Source organism: Harpia harpyja, chromosome 21 (genome assembly GCF_026419915.1).
Source record: "Harpia harpyja isolate bHarHar1 chromosome 21, bHarHar1 primary haplotype, whole genome shotgun sequence".
In the NCBI taxonomy this organism is placed as follows: Eukaryota; Metazoa; Chordata; class Aves; order Accipitriformes; family Accipitridae; genus Harpia; species Harpia harpyja.
Window position 1 is genome coordinate 9,039,220 of NC_068960.1, and position 24,169 is coordinate 9,063,388.

Genomic DNA, 24,169 nt, shown 5'->3' on the forward strand with positions numbered 1-24,169 from the left:
GGGCAGAAGAATAGCAGAAAAGCTTAAGAGACAAAGCTCTCTCTTAAAGCTATCTCAAGGATAGGATTTTGCTGAAATAACTGCAGCATAAAAATACCCTCTCTTCATTTGACTTGTTAAAAATTCTGTATCTAAGCCCTAAATTAGTCAAGTTGTCCAGGCTCATCATGTGTTCGAGCACCTCCTTGTGCACTTGCTCACATCCAGATGCCCAGTCATATGTACCGACACAATCACATGAACTCAGAGTGGCGAGACTCGTTTGGACAGCATACCAAATCGCTGATCCTCTCTGCAACCCCAAAGAAGTCTGGACAAATCTGTTGTAGGGTGTAAGTACTTTTGACTAAAGGTACTTAGCTCTTTGTGACTACAAAAACAATCATCCTCATAACAAGGACTGAGTCTAAAACAAGAGAGCTGAGCAAAGTGAAATGACAATGGTGAGGTATTCACGTTTTAAGTGAGAGATGACAGGAAACATTAAAAAGCATTTAAATCAGAAGGTCTTGCAATGTCAATGGAAAAGAGGAAAAGAATGGAACTCTCCTCTAAGCATCATACCTTGCTGTGCTTAGAATTTTTGCTTCAAAAAGAGAAATCATGGGATCTGAATTTGGGAAAGGAAACTTAAGAATATTTATTTTTCTTATAATCAAATGCTAAACATTGGTACATATCAAATGTTTCTAAGGAATGAAGTAGTCCTTAAAAAAGTTTCCCAACACAGTATTAATGCAACAACACATGTAATTTAATACCCAAAGTATGCATCACTCAAATGCAACATTAAATACTTTATGATAATACAATGTTCTTCACATTCCTTGCTAAGTTGGAAAAGTAAGATACAGAGGCAAAGCAACTTACATGTCACGCTGTAAGTCCATGCCAAAAGGGAAAAGAAGATGCAGATCCTTATTCCTGTTATTAGACAAAAGGCCTAATAACAGCAAAAGAACAACTGTATGCTAGGACTAAGTTAAGATCCTCTGAGCAGTAAGCTCCCTCTGATTTTTCGTTACAGAAAGATACTAAGCATTCATCACTATGCATTTCAATAGCTTGTCTTTTGTAAAGATATTTTTTCTCTATAACTATGTAATTATACATTTCTGTATAATATAATAACAACAGAAGAAAGTTACAAATACACATTTAGTAGAAATGATACTATGCTTTTTCTGTTTTTCTTATGTCCTGTCATCTGTTAAGGGCTTTTTCTTTTTAATACTATCAGATACAATGTTTCTAAAACCAACCATATCTAGTACTTTAAACATATTTTTCTTCTTAAAAAAAAAAGTCTGAAAAAAATCAAGGTTTTCTACTATATTCTTCACACAGCTAGCTGCAAAGCTAAGAGATCAGATTCTTCCTAAGTCCCTCAGTTCTTCATTAACATACATAAACATTCTCACTCTACTCCTTCCTTTTTCCTGTGTCTTTGTGTATCTATTTGTGTTACAATTCTGCATATTTCACCATTTCCTTATGGAAGGAATAAAGCACACATAAATACTTCAAAGCACAGCCCTGGAATTTGCCATATAAAATGCTTTTCAAGTTATGTTGTTCTTGTTTACTTTGCATGCTACACAGATTGATTTACAGGTCAAATGAAATGATAACTTTAAGACTGCATTGCCAAGTCAGGGTGGAATTACAGGAAGAAAAAAAAGCAACTTCTAATAGCAACAATGAACATGCCCTTTATCAGCTCTTAGGTCTTATTAGAAATGGGGACAGTTTATGCAATATTTGAAGAGAAGGAATACAAATGCATCATAAATAAAAATACTGCATTAACTTGTACTGAATAAAGGCATGAGCAGGGATGACAGCTTGGCTTCTTACATATAGGAATCACAGAGAAAACAAAAAAAAACCCACAGCAGCTATATATATGCAGGTTTTAAAAAGATTATTGAAGACCAATCCTAATAGGTTTCCTCTTAATTCAAAAGTTTTCTAATGGTCATTGCACTGGAAGAGAGAAATACAGATCATCATTACTACTACATGGTTTGTTTTCATACCAAAAAGCATTGGAGGAGTGACAAGGGCATGGGAGGTGTCTTAGGATGGATGTTTTGCACTATGCCAGTTAGATATAATTTAAAATCTTATCATAACTTCTACTAAGTTTCATTTACAAAGTTTCATTCATTTCTATTGCTGTTATGAACCCAGAAATTGTAACATAAGCTGCAGAACTTTCCAAGCAGGAAAGGAAAAAAGAAAAACCCTCTAACAGAGATTAAGTTTGTTATTTGCTAGTTATTACTCTATTAGGGGTTAGTCTCAGTACCACATTAAAAGTGGCCACAATGACAAGAGGCAGGCTATATCACTAAAAGCATGTAAACTTGCGGCTTACAGGGTTGACCTAATCTACCTATCAAACTCTGAATAGAATTTAAGATTCTAACTGATGAAGTCTCACATGATACGAGTCAGGGATTATCAATCTCCTCATACGGTAGTTCCACCAGTGCATTCAATATAATTACCTAAAACTTATATTCCCTTTATTGTAACAGAGACAGGGAAAGAATAGCGTGTTTTCTGATGCTGGCAGGTTTCCTGGAATTGGATTTTCCCTTCTTCCTCTCTGTTTTGTTAAACTATTCAGAAAGCAAACATCTAATAAGCATCTGTTTGAGATGGTTTCACAGAGGCCTGAAGTTCAATGAAAGTATCCTATATCCATCTAACTGGTTGAGATGCATTAAAATAATTCCATGAAAATTCTTGTGACTTAGTTGTATTAACACGTTTGGGTACCTAAAGTCTTGGAACTTTATAGTTACAAATCTAGATACGCACTAATAGTAGAGAGCATGCTTACAAAGCACAGAGAAATTCTTACTGGACAGAATTCTAAAGGACACAGCACAACACACACTTATTGCTGTTATCTTCCTTAGAAGCAGCATGAACTTCCTGGGGTGGACTCAAATTCAGGCATATTTAGATGGATTAATTTGTTACTATCCCTAGCAGTCCCACCCTTCTTCTGAAGGTTGTTGTCCCCTGAAGCCAGTATGGCTGAACCATGCAGAAAGGAGTTCCTGAACTGCCACTCTACACTAAGCTTTTATGAACATCTGCACCAGTTAACTGTAGCACAGCAGCTGGAAGTTGAGTGTAAATTATGGCAGCACATGAGCCGTTCCATACAGAAGTTACCCACTCTTGCTGCAAAACCAGCACTCCTCTGATAGGGAGTAGAACACGTACTTCAAGGTAGCAACTGGTTTAGCTGTTTGTCTTCAATTCATTGCATTCAAAGAAACATATTCAGTGAGTCACAGCAATGACATGACTTACAAACAAGCTGGCAGAAAAATACACATCTTTGTCAATTATAAAACTCCTCTTTTATTATGTCTTGAATACAGGGAATTGCATTCCAGGAAGCATAAACCAGGAAAGCAAATGACATATACATGACAGATCAACATTGAAAAGCCATTAACAGAGCACTCCATTAATCAGGTCATCACATCTTAAGAATCATCTCCTTAAAATGTTTTCCTGACAAATTAGCCCTCAGATTGATGGAAGCAGGTAGGATGAGAGTTTCCAGGTAGGTGATAGGCAGGAGACAGAAACTACATTTTAAAGGAAGAAGCTGCTCTGAGTAGATAGCAGGACTGACCAGCCTGCAAGACAAGAAGGCTTCAGAAGCATGGAGAGGCTACAGCCTGAAAACACAAAAGAAGTGAAGTTGGATGGGATGCAATGGCTAAATACTGTAACACCCAACTATTTTATAGCTTCTGCGGTTACAAAAATTCTAACATCAACATTTGTTCCTTAGTTTTCAGTTGCATTTGTCTTCAGCAGGAGACTTGGAAACCCTTAGCTCATACCACCAGCAAAGAGAAGACTCCTGAATTCCTAACACCTACTTTAAGTCTGGGAGGATACTCAAGTGAACCAGAGAAACTTGCTATGCTCTGCCCACAGAAACAAATGACCAGTCTAAACCAAAACAAACAACTGAGTGAAGAGATGAGTATTAGTAGGTTGCTGTGAACTTGGGATTACATAGATCCATTGACAATCAGTCTAAAAAAAAGAGGCTGTAAATGGGAGGTGTGACAGATTGCAACCTAACACAACACACTGAAATATTCTGATGCTTATCCACATTTGCAAAATCTGACATGTGCATTACTATCTTATTTCACAAAAAGTCTCTGATATCATTTAACATACCTGCACGAGTATATTTCCTTTTAAGGTTCTTTTAAAGGACCTTTATAAGAGTATCAGAATCTATGCTACAGTATTGTGACATTTCTTAAATCCTCCGAGGAATAAATAAGAATCTCTTTTTGGCAATACAGAAACCTCATCCTTTCTACCTAGATTTACTGTTTTACATTTCCATTAGTACAAATCCACTCATTTTATCAGAGATCATATTCTAATATTTATATACCCCAAATAAAAATGTAACTAATCCTATTAATTTACAATTAACGTTTTCATATCAAAGCATCTCAGCAGTTACACACATACCAATGCACATACTAATAAAATCAGAGAAAGTGATGCCTAGCACAAAGCACCATTTTAACTGCAGTATTCCACAGTAGGCTGATACTAACATGGAAGGCAGGAGTCAGCTGCTGCAGAGCATACAACACTAAAAAGAGACTTTTATGATAGAAATAATTTTTAATTCTTTATGGAGACAAAACAGATGGAGGGACAGAAAAGATAGTAACTCCCATATCAACTTATATCTAATCACTCCCATCAGCTGGAACTCAGGAGATGCAAATGGCTCCTGAATAAACTCAGATCAAGTATCTGAATTTTGCAGTCTGAATCCATTTCATTAAATATTACATATATTAAACACCTGAGATGAATCCTAACCCTCTGAAAGACAACAGTAAACACCTAAAAAATACTAATGAGCTGTCATTGCAGAGTTCTTCGTTAAAAAAAAAAAATGTATTTCATAAATCAACTGGAAAAATATATGCCTCATTACTGCAGTTAGCTTAAACTGGATTTTCTTACACAGTACTGGCAAACATATTTTTAATCTTTCTAGGATAGGAAACACCTAAGAACTTAACAGAATTGCTTAGAAGTCTGGCAGTGTCTGGTTACACAAATATAACCAGGCTTTATGAGCAACACAATATTACTTGTTTGCATGTCTCTATATCCTCTACTGCCAACAAAAAAAGCGAAGAGTGGAAATAATTATTAGCAAACTTCTTTTGGCAAAAACATTCATTCCCAGCTTTGTTTTCCGTGAAACTGGCTAAAGAATTCTCTTTCTAGTATCACAGCCATCTGTCCCGTCTGTTAGCGATAATGAGCACCAGCAAACAAGTCTCAAACCAACTGCCAAAAAAGACATCTTGGACATACCACCAACTGATTGAAGCAATTATTAGTATGATGCAGTAGAATAGAAGAGAAAGAAAAATTGTGACCCTGTATAACTACTCATTGTATTAGAAATACATGACACTTAAACTTTGTATTAGCTATATTGAGAAATATCTTCTACTTATGTTTAAACTTTGGAGAGTTCAGGGCTTGATTTACTTTGAGTCCTGCAAAGTCTGCAAGTGGAATAAGTCAACAGCACTTATCATCTGTAACTTCTCTTGCCAGAAGTTCAGAGACAACAAAGAATACATCTTCCCTCTTTCCTTGAAGCTGGAAGCTTTAAGCACACTCTGAAAAGAAGCAGGCGAGTGGAACCACTCCAAACCTCTTCAGCGTCTTTTCTTGGTCTAAAATTTAATCCTAGAAGTCAAGCACATGAATAGTTTTAAAAATACAATTCAAAATATATAAACTGCATAGGCTGACCATCACCCTTGACAAAATGGTAATGGAAAACCAATATAAATTAACTTGATTAACTTTCAATTTTCCTCACTTACGTGTTTAATTGTGTTACAATGCTATGTACTTTCTGAAGTACATTAACAGGAATGCCTCTTCCTATACACTTTACAAACAATATAGTTTACCTATACAGACAGATGGTTGTGGAACACTAGCGTCTGTCTCTACATGCCTGTAACAACTTTCTTGCTACTACAGAATGGTTATGTATCTGTTTCCTCACCAAGCATTTCTCTCTTTAGTCATCGGCCTTTACATGCTGAACTCTGCACATACTTGACCAGGCTCCAGGTTCCATTCTCCATGAAGCAAGCATTCTTAACCAGCGGATCTGACTGGATTTTTTTTTTTCCTTCTCTTTGAATGACTCGGCAATGTTTGTAAACCAAAATACAAACTACAGCTATAGAAACAAGGATTTAAAAAACAGTCTCACTATGTATCTATCTGCCTTACACAATTCCTTGAGGAATATCTTGGCAGGCCTAAGTTCTCTAGTGCAACTCTCTGCAGTTGTCTGCGTGTCCACTTTTTTCCCCCTCAAACAGCTCTGTGACAAATGCTTCTGTACTGTTTAACCCTGAGAATGTACTTCCACCCAGTAATTTCTCTTCTCCTGTAATTTTCACTTTGCCAATTTAAAAGCAGCAGGTTGGCTCTGCCAGAGGTTTAGTTTGTCCAGCTGCCTCTCCCACAACTTTGTAACAATAATCCAGTGTTTGCCGAGGCTGTCTTTACTATCAGCGGGGTCTTTTTTCAGTCAGCCTTGTTCATTTAACTGATAAATCATGCAGTCCATGTAGCAAATGTTATTACAGCCATTGTAACTGGTCCTAACCCTCTAATGTGTTTAGCTGTTTGCTCTTAGAAAGAGCTAAACCATTAATAACTACAAATACACATCTGCCTTGCTCCTTTCACGCCAAATATCCAAAGTTCTCTTTGAACTGTTCTTTGTGTATAGCTCTGTTCTTTGTGGACTAGCTCTGCTAAGAACTAAAATCATTACAAATGTTTTCAACTTGGGAAAAAAAGTTTCCACTGCTGGAAATTAACACATTTTATGTTAGGCTTATGAAGTGTTATTCTTCTATGGTAACATATGAACTATATATAAACTATGATCTATTTGTGGTGACTATTTACCTGAGCACTTTTTTTAAAGCCAGAATTGTCCTTTTGCTTTATATTCCATTTTTGTAGTAATAACCTGTTTGAAAGAGAAACAAACCCCAAAGAATTACAGCAGCTTTTCATGGAGACATATAGTAGCTTTGTATCTCTGTTTAGCCATGTCCTTGTGCAACAGAAATCTTTTCATTGAGGAGGTATAATGCATTTTAAGGCTCTTTGCAAGTACTTTTGTCCACTATTACTATTGAAATGGCACTTTCTGGTTCTGGATTGGCAGTTAGGAAGGGTAACAATGAAGAAACATAACAATCAATACAATTTAACTGTTCTTCACTCCAGTTCTAGGCAGGTATCAAAGCTAGCTCTGAATGATACCAGAAGCACCATGAAATGGTGTGCCACTCGAGCCAATTCAGTCTACTCAGATACAGATGGCATGCAGTGCCAACAGGGATATGCTGCTCTACTTTTCAAGTTACTATCAATCTCCCTTTCTCTTTGCCTCTAAAGACCTGTAAAGTTTCTACTAGCCTTTTTCTGGGAAGATTCCCTAAGCCTTCCTCTTAACTCTTACATTTCCTGATTTACCCAAGGGTCTGACAAAATCATTCTCCTCTCAAAGATCTCATCTCTCAATGTCAGTCTTTTTCTGCTTTCCTAATTAATTTGACTTTTAATCTTTTTCCTTTCCCTATTAAGTCTTGGGGCTACCGGAGTTTGTCCTGTGTCTTCCCCTCTTTCCTTCCTCACTGTAATTTTCAGCTTCCTTCTCTCTCCATAGAATAAGAATGTTCTGCCAACACTCTTCAGGTTGGTCTCTCTTTCTTTCTCTTCCACATCCTCCCTCAATATGAAGTTTCTTTTTCCCTTGGGTTTGAGATGGGATTGTTTGAGAACAGAAGAAAGATCTCACATTATTCCATGCAGAGAACATAATTCTAGCAGACAGAGAATGGATGGTGATGCAGTTAGAGAAATCAGGATGAGGTAGGATAGAAGCAGCCCATACAGATTTTAGAAAATAAAAGTAATTTGCATTTCTGAGTAAGAAGTCATACTAAAGGAATAGGTACTAAAAAGAACATTGCATCACATTAACAAGAGTCAATTTTCTCTTTTAACAATATATACCAAGAGAAATACATCAATTTGGCAGATGACAGAACTCAGCAAGGAGAGGAACAACTTAATGTAATTTCTCTTTGATGTAAGAAATGGAGGGACAACAACTGAGAGAAAACAACAACCCTAAAGTTTAACACATTGTTAGAATCTGCTCAGATCCTTTACTACAGATGGTAGCTAATTGTGTAAGACCTTAAAAGTAAATCCCTCTGAAGCAGCTTGCTTGCATGTCATTTTCCAAGCCTCAAAAAAACACTAAATTTGACAGTACAAGGAAAGAAACAGCAATTCTTTTTTACATAGCAGACACTGGAAACCAGTTATTCTTGTCGTCCTTTCATGAAATAAAAAAGCAATTATTGAAAGATTCTTGATAAATACTCACCTCAAAGATTTTGCCTGTTTCAAGAAACTTCTAGCTTTTGCTACTTCTTGAATAAGTTTCTTTAAATCATCTCCTTCAAAGTACGGGAAAACTGGATCCTGAAAACAGAATTAAAATATTCTACTTTAACCTGCATCTACTTACTATTTTCAATTTCTACCAACTTAATTAACTGAGCCTAAGCTCTAAATCTCCCTACTCCTATCTACTTGCAGAGAAGGTCTTGGTCTTACCAGGGGAGAGCAGAGCAACTCTGTATTGAATATGGTTCTGTTCATTAATGTGTTTTTCTACTTTGGCAATCCCTGAGGTCTCCTGCTGGAGCATTCACATGCTGAACACTGTATGAGGATTTTACAATTACATAAATAAAATAAAAGATGGTAAGGGTAAGAGGGCACAGCAAAAGATAAAGTTAGCTTAAAACCCAGTGTCCAGATACAAGATTTTTTTTTGCTTCTCTTTCAAAAACTGTATTCCATTGTATACTTGTTTCATGGGTTTGGTCACCTGACCAAGCCAGCTAGCAGAGAGGCAAAGCCATATATTAAAATTTCTCCTTTCGGTTTCAATGTGAAGTTATCTTAGGAGTCTTGTATTTATTTTTCTCATGATTTTTCTTTTTTAAATGCAGTTTGACTACTGATGAAGAACTAAGTTGAAATGAAACAAAACCAAACCCAACAAAACCAATCTATTTAACATACATCTTCAACATCAAGCCCCGCTGTCAACATTCTGTGTGCTGCTAATTGTCCATCCACATCTCCAAAACTGCAATGGTAGCGCCCTCCTGTTTGGGAAGCAAGCTTCTTCAGAAATTCATTAGCTCCTCTGTTAACAACAAAGTAGTAAGTTACTTATGAAAATTATTTCCCTGAAAGCAAGAACAATAGAAGAAGAATTTCTAAGAATTCCTCAAAGAATATTACATCAAAACAAATAGTTTGGCGGACATGATTATAAACTTCTGTATAGTTTCTATCTATCAATTGCTCATGAAGAATATACACTGCTTAGCTGTCATAACCTCCAAAGACAGGCTATTTTTGGACAATAGGTTCAGTGTAGCAACAGAACCAAAAAAAGAAACTAAACCAAGAAATCCAGAAGCCAGGCTAGCAGGTAAAGGGCAGTAATATTTTACACACGGGAAGAAAACCAAAAGCTGGGAGACTCCATAAAGGGAAAGAACATTTTGTGCATGCCCCATATTTTATTCTCTTGCCCCAGCCTCTATTACTTCTCATTGACCAATGAGAACCATTAGGATAACTAGTACAGTTGTTATTGTATTCTTATTGCAAGTATGCTAAATCACACACTTTTACTGCCATTTATACATCATTTTAGAGTCCTGTCTCCCAAGTACTAGCATTGCAAAGTCAAAAATAGTCACATGTCCATTAATTTCAAGTAAGCTGTAAGGATTGATTCCATTCTGGACACTAAAATCTCCACAAATCACTACATTTCTTCGAAAGGAAGCAGCAGATTTTGTTTCAGAGTAACTCATAGTCAGAAGTGACATCTTTCTCCCTTATTTATAAGGCATTATAAATTATTATTTCCATTATTATAAATTATTATCTCCATTATTATATAAGCGGATTTCCTTAACAGACAATTATTGGCTACTGACCAGTTAACCAAGTGATATGCAAATAAATTAACTCAAAATATTCAGAATTAAAAGACTTTTCATAAATACTTAAAGTGGCCTTTTCAACTTAGGGCCCATAATTCAAAGTTTTTACCAGGAAGGAAGATATATAAAAGCTTATAAAGTAACACTCTTCCTGTCAAACCTCACTTCCAAAATCACAAAGGTCACAGACTAGGTATCAAGAAGTCCACTACTTCTCCCCTTAATGGCTTGAAGAATGACATCCAAACTGTCATCTTTTGAGGGATTTAAGGTCTATTAGCTACCATAGCACTATAGGATCTGGGCAATTTAATTTGGAACAGTAATGGAGTTTTGAAGCAAATCCCCCAATTATTTTTGTCTGTCACATGTTGGTTTAGCTCTCACAGTAGCTCTGTTGTGTGCAAACTATGCTACTTTAGCAGGAGACTCATCTAGAAACTCCAGTGCACATATGCTTTCAACATTTTATCAGGTATTAGTGTGGTTGTACTAGCACAACATTCTCCCGTGTACACCTAGCAGACATGCCCACAGATGACTCCTGAACCATCCAGAGCTCTGAGAACACCCTGAAGCGCTACAGAATGGCCCAACCATCGTGTGTTCCCTATTTTCTCATGACTATCATCTCTCAGCTTTCCTTGAGATCCTGCTGGTCTTTCCTCGAGATCCTGCTGGTCTTTCCTCATCCATCCTCACTCCTGCTTTGAAATCTTTTGCCTTTCCTATGACCATATTTTCTGTTGCATGTTCACCTTCCTGAACCTTTTATTTCTTATGCTTTTTAATCTCTTTTTACAGCTCTTTTCCATTGCTGTGGCAACATCCACCTCACAGTTCAGCAGGATGCAGCCTAGGACCTAACAGAAACAACACTGCTTGTCAGCTTGTGCTATGAGAGGGTCAAAAATTTCTCATGGCAGCTGGATAACCCAAAGGCATTACCCAGAAGTTGTTAACCCCATGACTGCCACTGGGACAGGAGGGCTGGCAGGCAAGGCTGAGTTCCTGAAGACCTTAGACAACTACTGCATTTTGAGGTGGCAATGTGGACACGCACCTATTCTAGAAAGAACTGGTGGCCTGTTTGGCTATCTGCTCCCTGCATCACACAGGCACAGTCATGAATTAAAATCTAGAGGAATGCATACTTTTTTGATATTGTATCATGGTTCCCAATTCTGGACCATGCAAAGACCCCCGAAAAGGAACATCCAGAGATCTGTCTTTAACCAACACCCCACTATGGCTGGCTTTAGCACTTTCCCAGTGCTCCCGATTCCAGTCCAGGTCAGTGTATTAACTTCTTATGCCTCTACAGGGATGTGTATATGATAGACTAATGATAGAACTACAGGAACGACCTCAGTATTGCAGACTGGTGATGCATATCACTTCTTTGTGTGTGTGGAGGTAACTCTCTCAAGGACATAAGCTGTGGGAGATGAAGGCCATGTGGCAATTACCTGTGTCAGAACAGCCTTCCCAGTTCCCGTATGCATGAATGTCTAGCTCAATCCTGGTGTTCAGTGAACTGAGCACGTGGCCCATTTTGGTAACACAGCCTTTTGACAATAAATAAACCAGTAATTTTAAAGGTTTTGTTGTTGTTGTTCTTGCAAAATATCATATACCTGTCTGTACAGCTAAAAGAAATGGTGTGGATTTTAATATCTTGTTTCTTTCTCAGTCTTTCAATTTCTTTCAAAATCAGACTGCAACTGGTGTCAGGTTTTCCATCAGTCAATATGTACAGTGCCTCTATACCTTTGAAACTGAGAGCCTTCTGAAAAGCAGAAAATAAGCTTAAATAATTAGTACATTTATACGAAGAGTTATACTTAAGAATGAAAACACTATTCCAATGATTTAAGATAGTTTTATATTTACTACATCATTAATCAAGTTATTATTGTCTTTTGCTTTTCACTAAGTATGAAAGAGATCAAGGATATAATTTTGAAAAATAAACAAGTAGATAATTTGTAGCATAAGGCAATATAATCATAAGCAGGGCATCACCAAAAACTGACTCACTGAAATAAGCAAATTAACTGGTTTTGGAGAACTGCTGACAGAAGATTTTTACATCACAGTTTGGCAGTTAAAGATGCTTAATGTCTGAAAATCAGGCTCACTAGGACTTGGCCTTTTTCTATTATGAAAACTTGCTACGGTAATTGACTCAGTGGACATTTTTGTAATACAGACATGCCTTATAGTTCTACTGAACTTAATTCATGATGAATTCCATAAAATTTATAAAGAGATTCTGCAAGGGTGTCTGGAAGAAGAATCATTCATTTAAGGCAACATTTCTTTTTTTATTCAAATTTTAAATCTCATGAAATTGCAAGTTCTTTCAGTCTCTGTTTTAAATTATTATGACTAGTTGATTTCTACACTGAGAACTTTTATAGGAGAAAAGTTTCTTCACCTGTTACTGAAGTTCAAGAATTACACTCAATGCCCATGTGATTCCAACAAACACTGCTTCTTTAAAATCCCTGTTTGGCCCAGAGCAAATATATCACAGCCACAGTTGTACATAAACAGAATTTTGAGCAACTGGCTATTTTCTCTCTCCAGTATTCTTTGAACACAAACATTAATGCAACTACTGATATTTCACATTTTTCTTACACTCAGTATGAGCAATGAATTCTAGTATCTATGAGCCCTGGGGACAGGAACAGTAGCTTGATTCCAGATCTGTTCAGTGTTTTGCACATAAAAATGTTGTATGCTTTGACCAAGTAATTTTCCTAAAATATTATCAGTCAGATGGAAGTGTTTTATCACAAGATACAATGTCTTCTCCAAAATACGGTACACAATTTACTAACCTGTAAAGCCATAAGGATGCATGTATTACCATGAGCGTGGAATTTGGATACCCACTGCACAGCATCATGACATGTTTGATCATTTGCCTCTACAAGACACTCCTTCCAACTCTCTGTGTTTTCTGCAAATCTCAGCAGGTTAAACCTGAGGAGAAAGATGGCCCACAACATGTAACCCTAACAAATACTATCAGTCACTTCAGATAAGCCTGTTTTGAAATTAAAAAAACAACAAACCCAAACCAAAACAAAAAGCCAAACACACACAAACCCAAACCCAATAAAAAACCCCCAAACAAAACCAGAAGCAACCAAAAAACCAAAACCAAGAGCCTAGTATTGGATTAAGGTCTTCAGCTTTGGAAGAGTCAGAAAGCATGTCTCACTCTGCAGGAAGACAAAATCTATGGGAATGGTGAGCCCAAAAGGATAAACAGCATCAGCCTATGGCAAATGAGGCTCAAATCTTAAAGAGCTCAGAATTAAAAACTGGTTAAAAAGAACAGAAAAAGCAGTTCATGTCACATGCATATTATGCACTAACAAATAATAATTACTTGTACTGTGTTTCAGTACTGTATTATTTGTAATTATTAAGTAACCTTATTATGTAATAATAAGTAGTGCAGATTTCAGTCTTTATCAGTAGTTCATCATACCTGACTTCATTTTTTCTCAGCTGTTCCCAGATAAGAGAGGTAAGTTCTTTTGTGATATGTGGCAAATATGGGTCCATGGAACCAGATGTATCAATCAAAACACAGACATTTGCTTCTAAAATGGTACCAAACAATCTTCGGCTTCCTGGGCCAGAACATTAAAACTAATTAAGTGTCATTACACAGGCTTTTTTTATTGAACATATTATTTTATTGAGCATACTGTAAAATTTTCAGTCTTTAGGGGTTATTCTGGGCATATTTCTACATAATAAATTCTAATCTGTGTGGAAATGAGGTAGTTCAAAGGTTAATAATAGAAAAATCTTTTGCCATTTCAAATCTAGCACTGTCAAGCATTAATTACTAGCCAATTGTAGCAACTTGCGTTAAATAATTTGTAGCTCCTACTTTAAAATCCAGCAAAAAATTAAACTGTTTCCCAACAAAGATCTTTATAAGCAACAGAGGGATCAAAGTACTTCTCACCAGCAGTGATGCTGAACTTCTAAATAGGGCACATTCTTAGCAGAAGAAACAGAAAAGCTAATTTTGCTTGTATATGTCATTGTATATATTCTGTTGATAGAAAGCTTCTGACACCAGGAACCTTGTATTCATGAACACGACATACAAAAAACTAAAACTTACACCACAGCCCTAATTAGTTCACAGGAAGCTAGATGTTCATCAGCTACACAGATGCTGAATTCTCTTGCATTCTTATTTTATTGTCATAAAGATACATTTTAAAATTTCAGCAAAATGCAAAACAATGATCTCTATTCATATTTGAGGTCCAGATTTATGGTCAGATTTATTCTATTAGAAATAGTAGACAAGAAGATTTAACATATGTTTAAGTCGTGCTTTGTAGAAAAACGGATGCACACCAATACCTGACAGAAGCCACTGTATTCTTTGTATATAGCGCTGCAATACTTTCTCCAGTTGTTCAGTGTAGATTTCCAGTTCTTTAGATTGAAACTGCAGATGTTTCACAACCCCCTGGAAAAATTCAGTTTGTACAAAAGCATCTTACTTCAAGAGATTTGAGCTCAGCTGCTATATATGCAATGTCTGCATTAGAAATCAGGGAGATAAGGTTTTTTGTCTTTACCTCTATGAAATAGTGTAAGAAAATTTTTGCGACTCTGTTGCTACTAAATAACTGGTTTACCCAAATTAGGAAAGCCTAGTTCTCATCTCAGCCAGTTATGCTGGGCAACAAAATCATATAATTTGACTGGACAGGTGCATTGGTTCATTATTTCTGACAGTTTTATAGATATAATAGAGCAATAATATCCTGGACTTAACTTTCTATGCTTCTCTCCAGTCATTGCACAAACCCAAACAGTCAAGATCGAACATCTTCCCAGTTTCGACTCACATATAATTTTTAAAAGCTTTACTTAAAATTTTAAAATTATTTTTCACACTGTATGATCAGAGGAGATGCCATATGTTGTAAAGATCCCATGCAGTTTGCACTTCAAACATACTAAGTATTTTTTGTGGTGAATAAAAGACCTCTAGCTTTCTAACAGAAGGGTCATTTAGAAAAAAGAACAGGGAATAGTGGAGGGAACATCACACTGCCAAGCCACAAACATTGATCAACATGCATTGTCTTAAACAAATACAAAGCCTTTCAATGTTGTAGGTATATGACATCTGCAAAAGCTTACATTGATTTCTACACTAGGGAAGATAGAACAGTATTTTGCCGATACTTTCTTGTGCAGAGACTCCACAGTTTTCTTTTGGTGAGTACAGCCTGGACCAAACATCAGTCTGGGCAATTCCAGTTTAAGCTTTTTAATACTGTACTTGGTCAGCCACTTGTAAGACAAACAAATGGAGCAATTGGTTGTTAGTAAATATTAGACAGTTTAAGTAATAATACATTGTACAGAATCACAACTAACATGTTCACATTAATTCATATGGATAATTCTAAAATGGCAATTTCCTAGTAAGGAGCAAAATACCTCTTTGCTTGAACAGATTTCCTCTTTTTTTGGCAATGTAACAGAGGGAACAGACTTTCTTACGCACATTATCTTTGGATACTTTCGGTATACTGTACCTAGTTAAGAAAATGAACAAAGTAATATTGGGAACCTTAGGTTTAAATCATAGCCCTTTTGAATCTGTTGATTAAAAAATAAACAAACCCCAAAACCACCCCAAAACCCAGACTAGTATTTCAGACACAATTCCACATTTGAAAAAAAAGCCGAGTTTGATATATTGAAGTACTTTAAAAAAATCACTTATTTTTAAAAATTGTCACCTTCAGAAAATTCCAAACCAAGTCTTCTGTAATCATCTAAACCATGATGACAGCATTTTTCCTTAGAGCATCTTTGACCAAAAGATCCCAAAGGACTTTACCAAAAAAACCCCCAAACAAAACCAAAACACCCAAAAAGAGCCAACCCCTCCCAAACCAAACATCAAACCAAAAAACCCCACCACTATTTGATAAGTGAAACTCACTTCCACTCACTATTTAAAGCACACTGATTATCAGTGACTTAACATCCTAAAAGTTTTATAATAAAGATGCTGATAATGAAAAGGCTTCATCATCATATCCTGGTAAGACGTACCCACATTTCTTCCTTTATCAGTATAAAATACGGACACAGAAAACTCTGGCTGCTTCCTTGGTTTATGCTTTCTTTTATTGTTAGTCTGAGGCCATTCTTTTATTGTTTGTGCTACAAATTAATAAAAATATAAAAAAATGTTAGCTTACTTCAGCTAGATAAAACTCTTACATGCAACCCTATTCTTCAGTTCATAACTTCCTATTACCACAATTATAAATACTTAATTTTTAGATACTGGTTAAGAAAAATCCATATTATAGAACTACTTATGCTACTTTCATAGAAATGGAACCAAAACCTTTACAAATTTATAAATTACCATCAGGAAGAATGTCACAGGGCATAATTTGAAAAGATTAGGGGTTTACAATAAACATAGTATTTGTTGGAAAAGCCAATTAACATTGTACAAAGTACCTCGTATGCAAATATGAATCCAGATTTGTAAACACTGCTACATATCAACAATCTCATTTCAACAAATCAGTAGCTTTCAAGACTCAAATTAATGCAAAAAAAAAAAAAAATTGCAAATGTTAGCAAAGATACCCAGGAAAATTACAAAAATGGAGGAGAAAGGAATTGGACTTTAAGGGACCAACAGTGACTGGAATTAATTTAAGAGCTGCTTCATATATCAGGAGCAGTTGCAAGAGTCAGCACTTCAGATAACCTGACATTTGTGGGTTTTTTTCCTTCATTACTGGATCATAAATAAATCAAGTGGAACAGCACATTTATTATGATGGGATCTAACAGTGTTAGCAGAAATATATATATATTGAACTAATAACATAATAAATCTCTGAATTGTTGAGCCTTTGAAAAAAAAAAAAAGTAGTATGAATTGAAAACCAAGAGAAGCAAGGTTCTAATTATGGCTTCAGGCATGAGACAAAGCAGGGCTCTACTTTCCACCACACACATTTGACATTTCCTGATATAGGATGGATGTTCAATCATATGACCTGGAAATAGCTATACAGCTGTGCAATGTTCCTTCTGCTCACAACCTAAAAGAAAGCTAGATACAATACAGCTAAAACTCATACCTAAGTAATTGCAAAACAACTGCAAAGTTTCATATCAGTCTGATTAAAGATTAAAATTGCAAGTGTTTCTAAACCTTAAATTAAAGCTCTAATTTAGTATTTTCTTTTAACCCAAAGAAAGTGAAGACAAAAAGCCTCTAATCCGTACATACCTGGTGGAATTCCTGCTTTGGCACTAGTAGGACGCCATGCCAGTATGTTTATGGAAGTACTTCTCTCTGCACCATGATTGTCTTTAATATACTGTAAGCACATATAATTAAAAAAAATTTTAAAAGTATTTTAGTTGGATCATAACTGCATTAATCAAAACTGGAACTATCCTTCATTATTCTCTAATTCCTGTTTTACTTTGGCTCTTCTAAAAAGTCAGCAGATTGCCATGATGACTTGTTAATTTGCGATTTCTTGCTAGGTTAAGTAACTCTAATTGCTCTGTTCTAATTATCTTGCTAATTTCATCTGCTGCCATAAAGCTAAAGACTAACATCTACAGGCAGATGAGTTTGGACCATTTTTGCCACCTGAAGGAGCAGTCTAGTATGGTAATGGCACTGTTTTATAGAAAACAGTATTTTCCTCAGAATTTTATTGAATATTGGAAACCTAGTGCTGACAACAGTAATTTTTCCTTTATGTATGGCTCAACCCTCTAGGGGCTGCGCAGTCTACTAAACAACATGAACACTCATTTAACCCTACTGTAGGATCAGACTTCTGCTGTGACACAGAGTCTTCAAGTAACTGACATCTAATTTAACATACAGCCCTACTATAAAAACCACCAAACATCTACAGACAAACCTGTATCAGTTTTCTACAAGTTTAATCCCTGTAAAACTATGCTATGTAGTCGTATCTCTGAGTGATTACTTTTTTCCTGCATTTGTGAAGAGCTGTTGACAATATACTGGTTTTGATAAAATAGCATGGAAGACCTGTTTGAGCTTACCTACAAAAGTCTTTGCAACATGAACACACCTACACTTAAGAGTGCCATGCCCATTTCAAACATGAGACATGAAAATGTAAGGTCAAAAGTTAAGTACATCCTTTGCAATAGGCAGTTCTGTATCTAGTCATTTATACACCAAAGTGGTAAGCACTGGCACTGGCCATTTATGTATATCAGAGATCTGCACACCCACTCAAAACAGATGCATACACAGTCAAAATTAGCAAGGAAAACATTAGCAAAATCCCAAAGGACTCAGTAGCGTAACTCCACGGAAATAAGCACAGCGGGCAGGAAACAAATCCTGAATTGTATTTCTTGTTTTATGCTGGCTCTCTGTGTGGCCAAAAGCATGTTACTCAGTTGCAGCTCTCTCATCTGTAAATGAGCAGGATACCATAAAATTCAGTACCTGCTAGAAGGACTTGTAAAATTGACATAACTTAATAAAGCACATTTCTGCTTTGCCTTTGCTTTCATTAAACACTAAATTTTTAAGCTCAGAGGAGGAATTATTTAGACAATTTTAGACACTACAGTGTGGTTCCATTATAATTAATTACTTAGCAGGAGTTAATAAGATGTACTTTTTTGTTTATGTAGCATTTTGAATGCAAATTAAAATGTAAATTCAGAGTACTATCACAGTGCTCTTTTACTTCCTTCAAACTTTCAGCCTAAGCACTTCTTTCACAAAAAGCAGCATCTGATAGTTGGGTAGGATCTCTAATTAAAACACACAGCATCTTAAAAATAGGACCATTTCAAACCATTCTAGCCAGACTGAGAGCTGTGGGTCTAGGAGATGGCAACTGCTGCGGCCTTCTTTTCTCTTTCTTCGTAAGCGCATTTGAGTCCTCTTCTGGTACAAATGGATTAACAGACTGATTCATTGAACGTTGCTTTAAGGATTCCACTAGGAAGGCACACTGCAATGGAAGTTCACATTGTTTAGTAATTCATATACGTGAAACTTAAGTAAATGACATTTCAAAGACAGGTATTCTATATTTATCACTTTACTAATAAATAAAATTCATACCAAATTTATTAATCTGGTAATGCTTAACACCTCTAACTGAATACGAACCCCTTCATGCTGTGCTTGCTCAAACAACGTAAGAGTGAAATCCTCCCTGCTCTGAGCAAACGTTCTAAAAGAAAAGGCAACAGTATGCATACCAAGACCAGAACAAATTGGAAGAAGATGAACCAAGTATATGCAACTATTAAATAATAACAAAATATTTTAAGATCCCATTGAATATCCACCAACTCTTCTTTTTAAAATTACTTCTGTGACTCAGACTTGCATGTAACAAGGTGCTCAGATCTCTGGACAAATATCTCACTGCATATATCTTTCTAATCACACTTTTGTAAGAAACAACCACTGTACTGCCAGGCTGGCTATACTGCCTCAGTCACTCTGTTAGATATCTTTGGAAAAACTCGTATGCATGTAATATGAAGAGATATGGTCTAGTTCTACACCTTCATTACACTTCAGAAAACAATTGTTTTAGAATTGAACGAATGTATCGTGCCAACGACAACCCCTCCCTCCACTGTGACTTACAGGAACATAATATTATATATTTGTTATATAATATATAAAACTTTTAAATATATTTTTATATATATAAATATAATGGACAATTAATTACACTTGAGAAGAATTAATCATAGGATTATAGGACTGGCAACAAAAAGGAGAATCACTTCAATTGTAAACTCCTTGTATTTGATAAGGAATCATGGCCACTCCAACACCAATCACTGCAGTGCTATTGTACAACTGCTTTCTAGTCCATAGTTACTCTACAGTGACTATTCTCACACTCTAGAGCACTCCTGCCCATATTACAAGGATTTTATTTTTGTCCAGTCTTCTGCATTGTCAGCTGAACAGTGTTGAACTTCTTTCTGAAGAAAAATGTAACTTAAAAAGATACATATAATTCATACCTTTTGGGAGTAGTTGTTTGCTTTTTCCATTTCAGACACAATAATAGTGATATCATCACTTTCAAAAATACCTGATAACCAAATATATGCTTATCAGTATGGGGTTTTTAAGTGTACAAAATGTATCTTTTTTTAAGTGTACAACAATGTGCAGAGCATGTAATATCAATTGAAAGAATCAAAAAGCCTTTGTTTCCTGTAAGCCAGGCAGTCTGGACCTACCACATCAGAAATTATATTTTAAATGCGCATCTTTAAAATATCTAGCAGAAAATAGTGAATTCAAATAGAAAAAAAAAAAAAAAAAAAAAAAATTCCTGCATTAAGGCTGCAATTATAATATTCTGCAATACAACTGAAAGCCTCAATCAAACTAGGTCCTCTGTTTATATCTCAGTGCTAGTATAGCATTATCACATCCTAAAAAAGTAAACAACTTGACCGGGGGGAGAAAAAGCGTTAATAAATATTATTTAATTAATGAAAAAGAAGTACATGCTGACTTTCCTTTTCACATACCTGCTTCTCCAAACCAATGAAATCTCCCGTTGGCTGCCTGTACTATTTCTTTAAAAGCAATGGCAGTTTCAGTTGGGTTAGCATAGCGGGCTGGCATAATCCTATTGGAGTCAATGTCCTCCATTACACTGAACAAACAGACATGAAGCTGCAAATCAAAACCTCTGCAAACTTCAGCCACATATGCACTGACTGTGTGCTGGAAGACAGAGAAGGGGAAAAGAAAAAAAGGAAAAAAAAAAAAGGGGGGGGGGGGGGGAAATCAGTAGTGACCCTCTACCTCAGATGAGCTTCCATCTACTCCACTGGTTCCTAAACTGATGTACAAACACTCCCAACCTCAGCAATTCAGTACAGGAACATACCCTGAGTAGCTGAATGCCTCCCTCAATTCATGCATACACACAAAAACTGTCGCTATTACTAGTGACAATGGCAACAGCATCGGGGTAGCTATGGGAATCAAAGACACAGGTCATGGACTTCAAGGTAGCCATGCACTGAAGCAAAGTAGTAGGGATGGAACTATTCATTTGCCATTTTGTACACATCCTTTGTTTTCTTGTTATCCACATTGGCTTCTAATGATTTCTTAGGTTTGCACAGAATTTCCAGAAGTTCAGTAGCAAAAGCAAGAGACACTCTACTGTACATGCACGGTTATTCCAGTTGGATTACCGTACGTTCAGAAACTCTAGGCTGTGCATGTGGCTTAACAGCCACAGAGCCCATGCACTATGAACATATATCCAAACAATAGATTACTGTTACTAAAAGTAGGAGCTGTCTCTACATAGCATACTATGGTGTTCCACCATAAAATTATTTGTGGCTTTGTTCCTGTGAGTTATAAGGAAACGATATCATAAGAAAAATTGGAGTTGGTTTGTTCAAACCCAGAAATTTGCTGTGAAATGATGGCCAGAGCTGGAGTGGGAAAGGAATCCTAAAAACACCTCTTGAATCTTCTATGATTCACACATTATTAATAATCACTACCTCCAACACATGAATAGCAACTGCAGACACGGAAGTTTGAGATCCTGACAGTTGTGCTGGCTTAGATATGTAAAGGAGAAGTATTCTGCCAACAAGGTATGGTGACTAGCCAAAAGAAAGAAAAAAAAAAAAAAAAAAAAAGAAGAGAGAAAACTAAAGTTGAGATTAATTCTGACAGGAACTTACAGAAGAGTTGCAAAACCTGTGATGATACTTACTGTTTCCTGATCAGGTATTCCAGTAGTCAGCAGGTAAAGTCCTTGTGATTTGTGTTTATCTTTGTCTTTGAAGTCCACTTCCACAGCTCTCCTGAGAGCACTCATGAAATTTCTACTCCCTTTGCACTGCAAGTTCAACACCCACCTAAAAGATGATGTTTACAGTTCAAAGAATGAAGCAACAAAACCTTTTGTTTCTGCTTAAAGCAATAAAGAGAACTAAGAATCTTAAGTAACACTGCACTGGAGTCTAAAATTTTTGACAATGACAGACAGCAAAACCAGATTACAGAATGACCCAAATTATTTGTTCTGGTTTCTGTACTGCCACCATGGCAAGCTAGTTTTTAAGATAAGATTGAGAGCATAGAGATAAAAGAATTCTCTCTTATGTAGAAAAATTGTAATATAGTAGAACTTACAGGAATAGAACTGAAACCACAGAGGTATATTGAAACCACTGAAGGTGTAACTCCATAAACAGAAACCTGGGATTTGTTTCCAGTGTATGTGGGGAAATAACATAGTTTAGCTTTCACATCCCAGTTGAATTTGAAGCAGTTTTCAATTCTTCATGTAACCTGTGCATTTCTTACACAGACACTTCTATATCTGCGCACATATATATTCTGTATACATATGAAATACAAAGTCACTAGGACATAGTAGACTTTATAATGCTGTTTTCACAACAAACCATCACAAACAATAATCAGTGTAGAACAGTTCATGGCAAACTATTTTTGTAATATGATAAATTTATCAATTTTCTAAATTGTTCAAAATGCTGTTTAAATCTGTTTCTGTTTTATCTGTTTTGTGGTACCTACGATCACTTAATTCAGATGTACGGGAAAGTTACTTGATCCTACCTCCAAGCATTTTGTAAATTTTCTGGTTGGGAAGGAACCAGTTCCAGCTGCCAAGGCATAATGTCACTCCCAAATCTTTCATGGAAAGATAACAGCAATTAATTTTCAGATTATGCTTTAGAGCAGCAAACGAAAAGATAGAATAAATTCACTGAAAAAGAAAAATCTCATTTGGGGTATTACAGATGTAAAATTGCCTGATGCTAACTATTTTCTATTTCAAACCATTTAATTATTCACACTTATCCATCACTCAGGGGTTGTCGGATTTTCAAGGTAGTGGGCCAGACTACATTTTTCTTTCCTGAACAGGATCTTAAGTGAGCTGGTAAAAGCTCAGCGGAAAGATTGCAACAAAAAAACCCCAACCCTCAGATGCTGCCTGTATCTCTCATGAGGTAAGGGCTCTCTTCTTTCAGGTTTGGAACTCCATAAGCTGCTGTCTCCTGCTTTTACCTGCCATTCAGAAACCTGCCCAGCTGCTGTTCAGCAGCTGTGCCATACATTTCTGGCTACCAGTGTTGAGTACGGAATTTTAGTACTATTACGTTTTTAAAAAAGTACTGGAGTTACTATAAAATTTAAAGGGCATTCTCAATTACGGTACCTGAGACACCAAAATCCTCTTCCAGTAAAAGTTTCTGACATGTGAATTAATACTGTTATGAACAATATAGCAGGAAGATAATTTGTTACAGGTATGATACAATGAGTTCCAGTGAGCCTCACCCAAAACAGTGATTTTTAATTACTAATCTGGTCTCCATACATCTGAGCCATGCACCTATCCAATAACAACAAATCAGTGTTACTCTTGCAAGTACTTAATCATAAAACATTAAATACAACTAAAAAATCTAAAATATGGCCATTAGTAACTACAATCTCTCAGCATACTTCTTTCATTGCAATGCATTACAATTCTTTTAAAAGAATCTTAAATGGTTGCTTACGCTATAATATTGAAGTAATCCTTATTTGACATTTGTTCCTCAAGTAAAAGTCGCAAAGAATGTTGGATATGGATGATGTACATAGAGTTTGTCACTGATATATCAACAAGTATAACCACCCTATATAAGAAATATGGTATTCATCAAAGAAAAGAAAAAAAATCTTATTTAATTACATATTTTTATCTTCACTGTACTCTAACTTGCCAGGGAAAGTATCTTCTAGCTATGTAACAAGATGTATAAACACTGAATCTATATTTTAAAAAAATAATCTGCAAAATATAAGGTAAGATTTTAAAAAAAAAAAGTAACAACGG

At 36.0% G+C, this 24,169-nt stretch overlaps 1 protein-coding gene across 2 annotated transcripts in view; it reads right to left on the reverse strand.

Annotated features, from left to right (window-relative positions):
* Positions 1–3,360: 3,360 nt before the first annotated feature.
* The window catches only part of VWA3A (von Willebrand factor A domain containing 3A), a 37,266-nt gene continuing 16,457 nt past the window's right edge, over positions 3,361–24,169 (reverse strand). The window contains exons 16-33 of one of the 2 annotated variants that reach the window (XM_052773391.1): positions 23,850–23,969; positions 22,897–22,971; positions 22,025–22,169; positions 20,808–21,006; positions 20,289–20,359; positions 19,091–19,249; positions 17,518–17,608; positions 16,311–16,421; positions 15,687–15,784; positions 15,384–15,536; positions 14,592–14,700; positions 13,693–13,837; positions 13,034–13,178; positions 11,822–11,973; positions 9,244–9,370; positions 8,537–8,634; positions 7,039–7,102; positions 3,361–5,787 (exon numbers count right to left, since the gene is read on the reverse strand). In XM_052773391.1, the coding sequence (XP_052629351.1) occupies positions 5,782–5,787; positions 7,039–7,102; positions 8,537–8,634; positions 9,244–9,370; positions 11,822–11,973; positions 13,034–13,178; positions 13,693–13,837; positions 14,592–14,700; positions 15,384–15,536; positions 15,687–15,784; positions 16,311–16,421; positions 17,518–17,608; positions 19,091–19,249; positions 20,289–20,359; positions 20,808–21,006; positions 22,025–22,169; positions 22,897–22,971; positions 23,850–23,969 (2,068 nt within the window). In that variant the 3' untranslated portion in view covers positions 3,361–5,781. Of the gene's footprint in view, positions 5,788–7,038; positions 7,103–8,536; positions 8,635–9,243; positions 9,371–11,821; positions 11,974–13,033; positions 13,179–13,692; positions 13,838–14,591; positions 14,701–15,383; positions 15,537–15,686; positions 15,785–16,310; positions 16,422–17,517; positions 17,609–19,090; positions 19,250–20,288; positions 20,360–20,807; positions 21,007–22,024; positions 22,170–22,896; positions 22,972–23,849; positions 23,970–24,169 lie in introns of those variants that run through there. The other variant, XR_008232890.1, reaches the window with a different exon arrangement.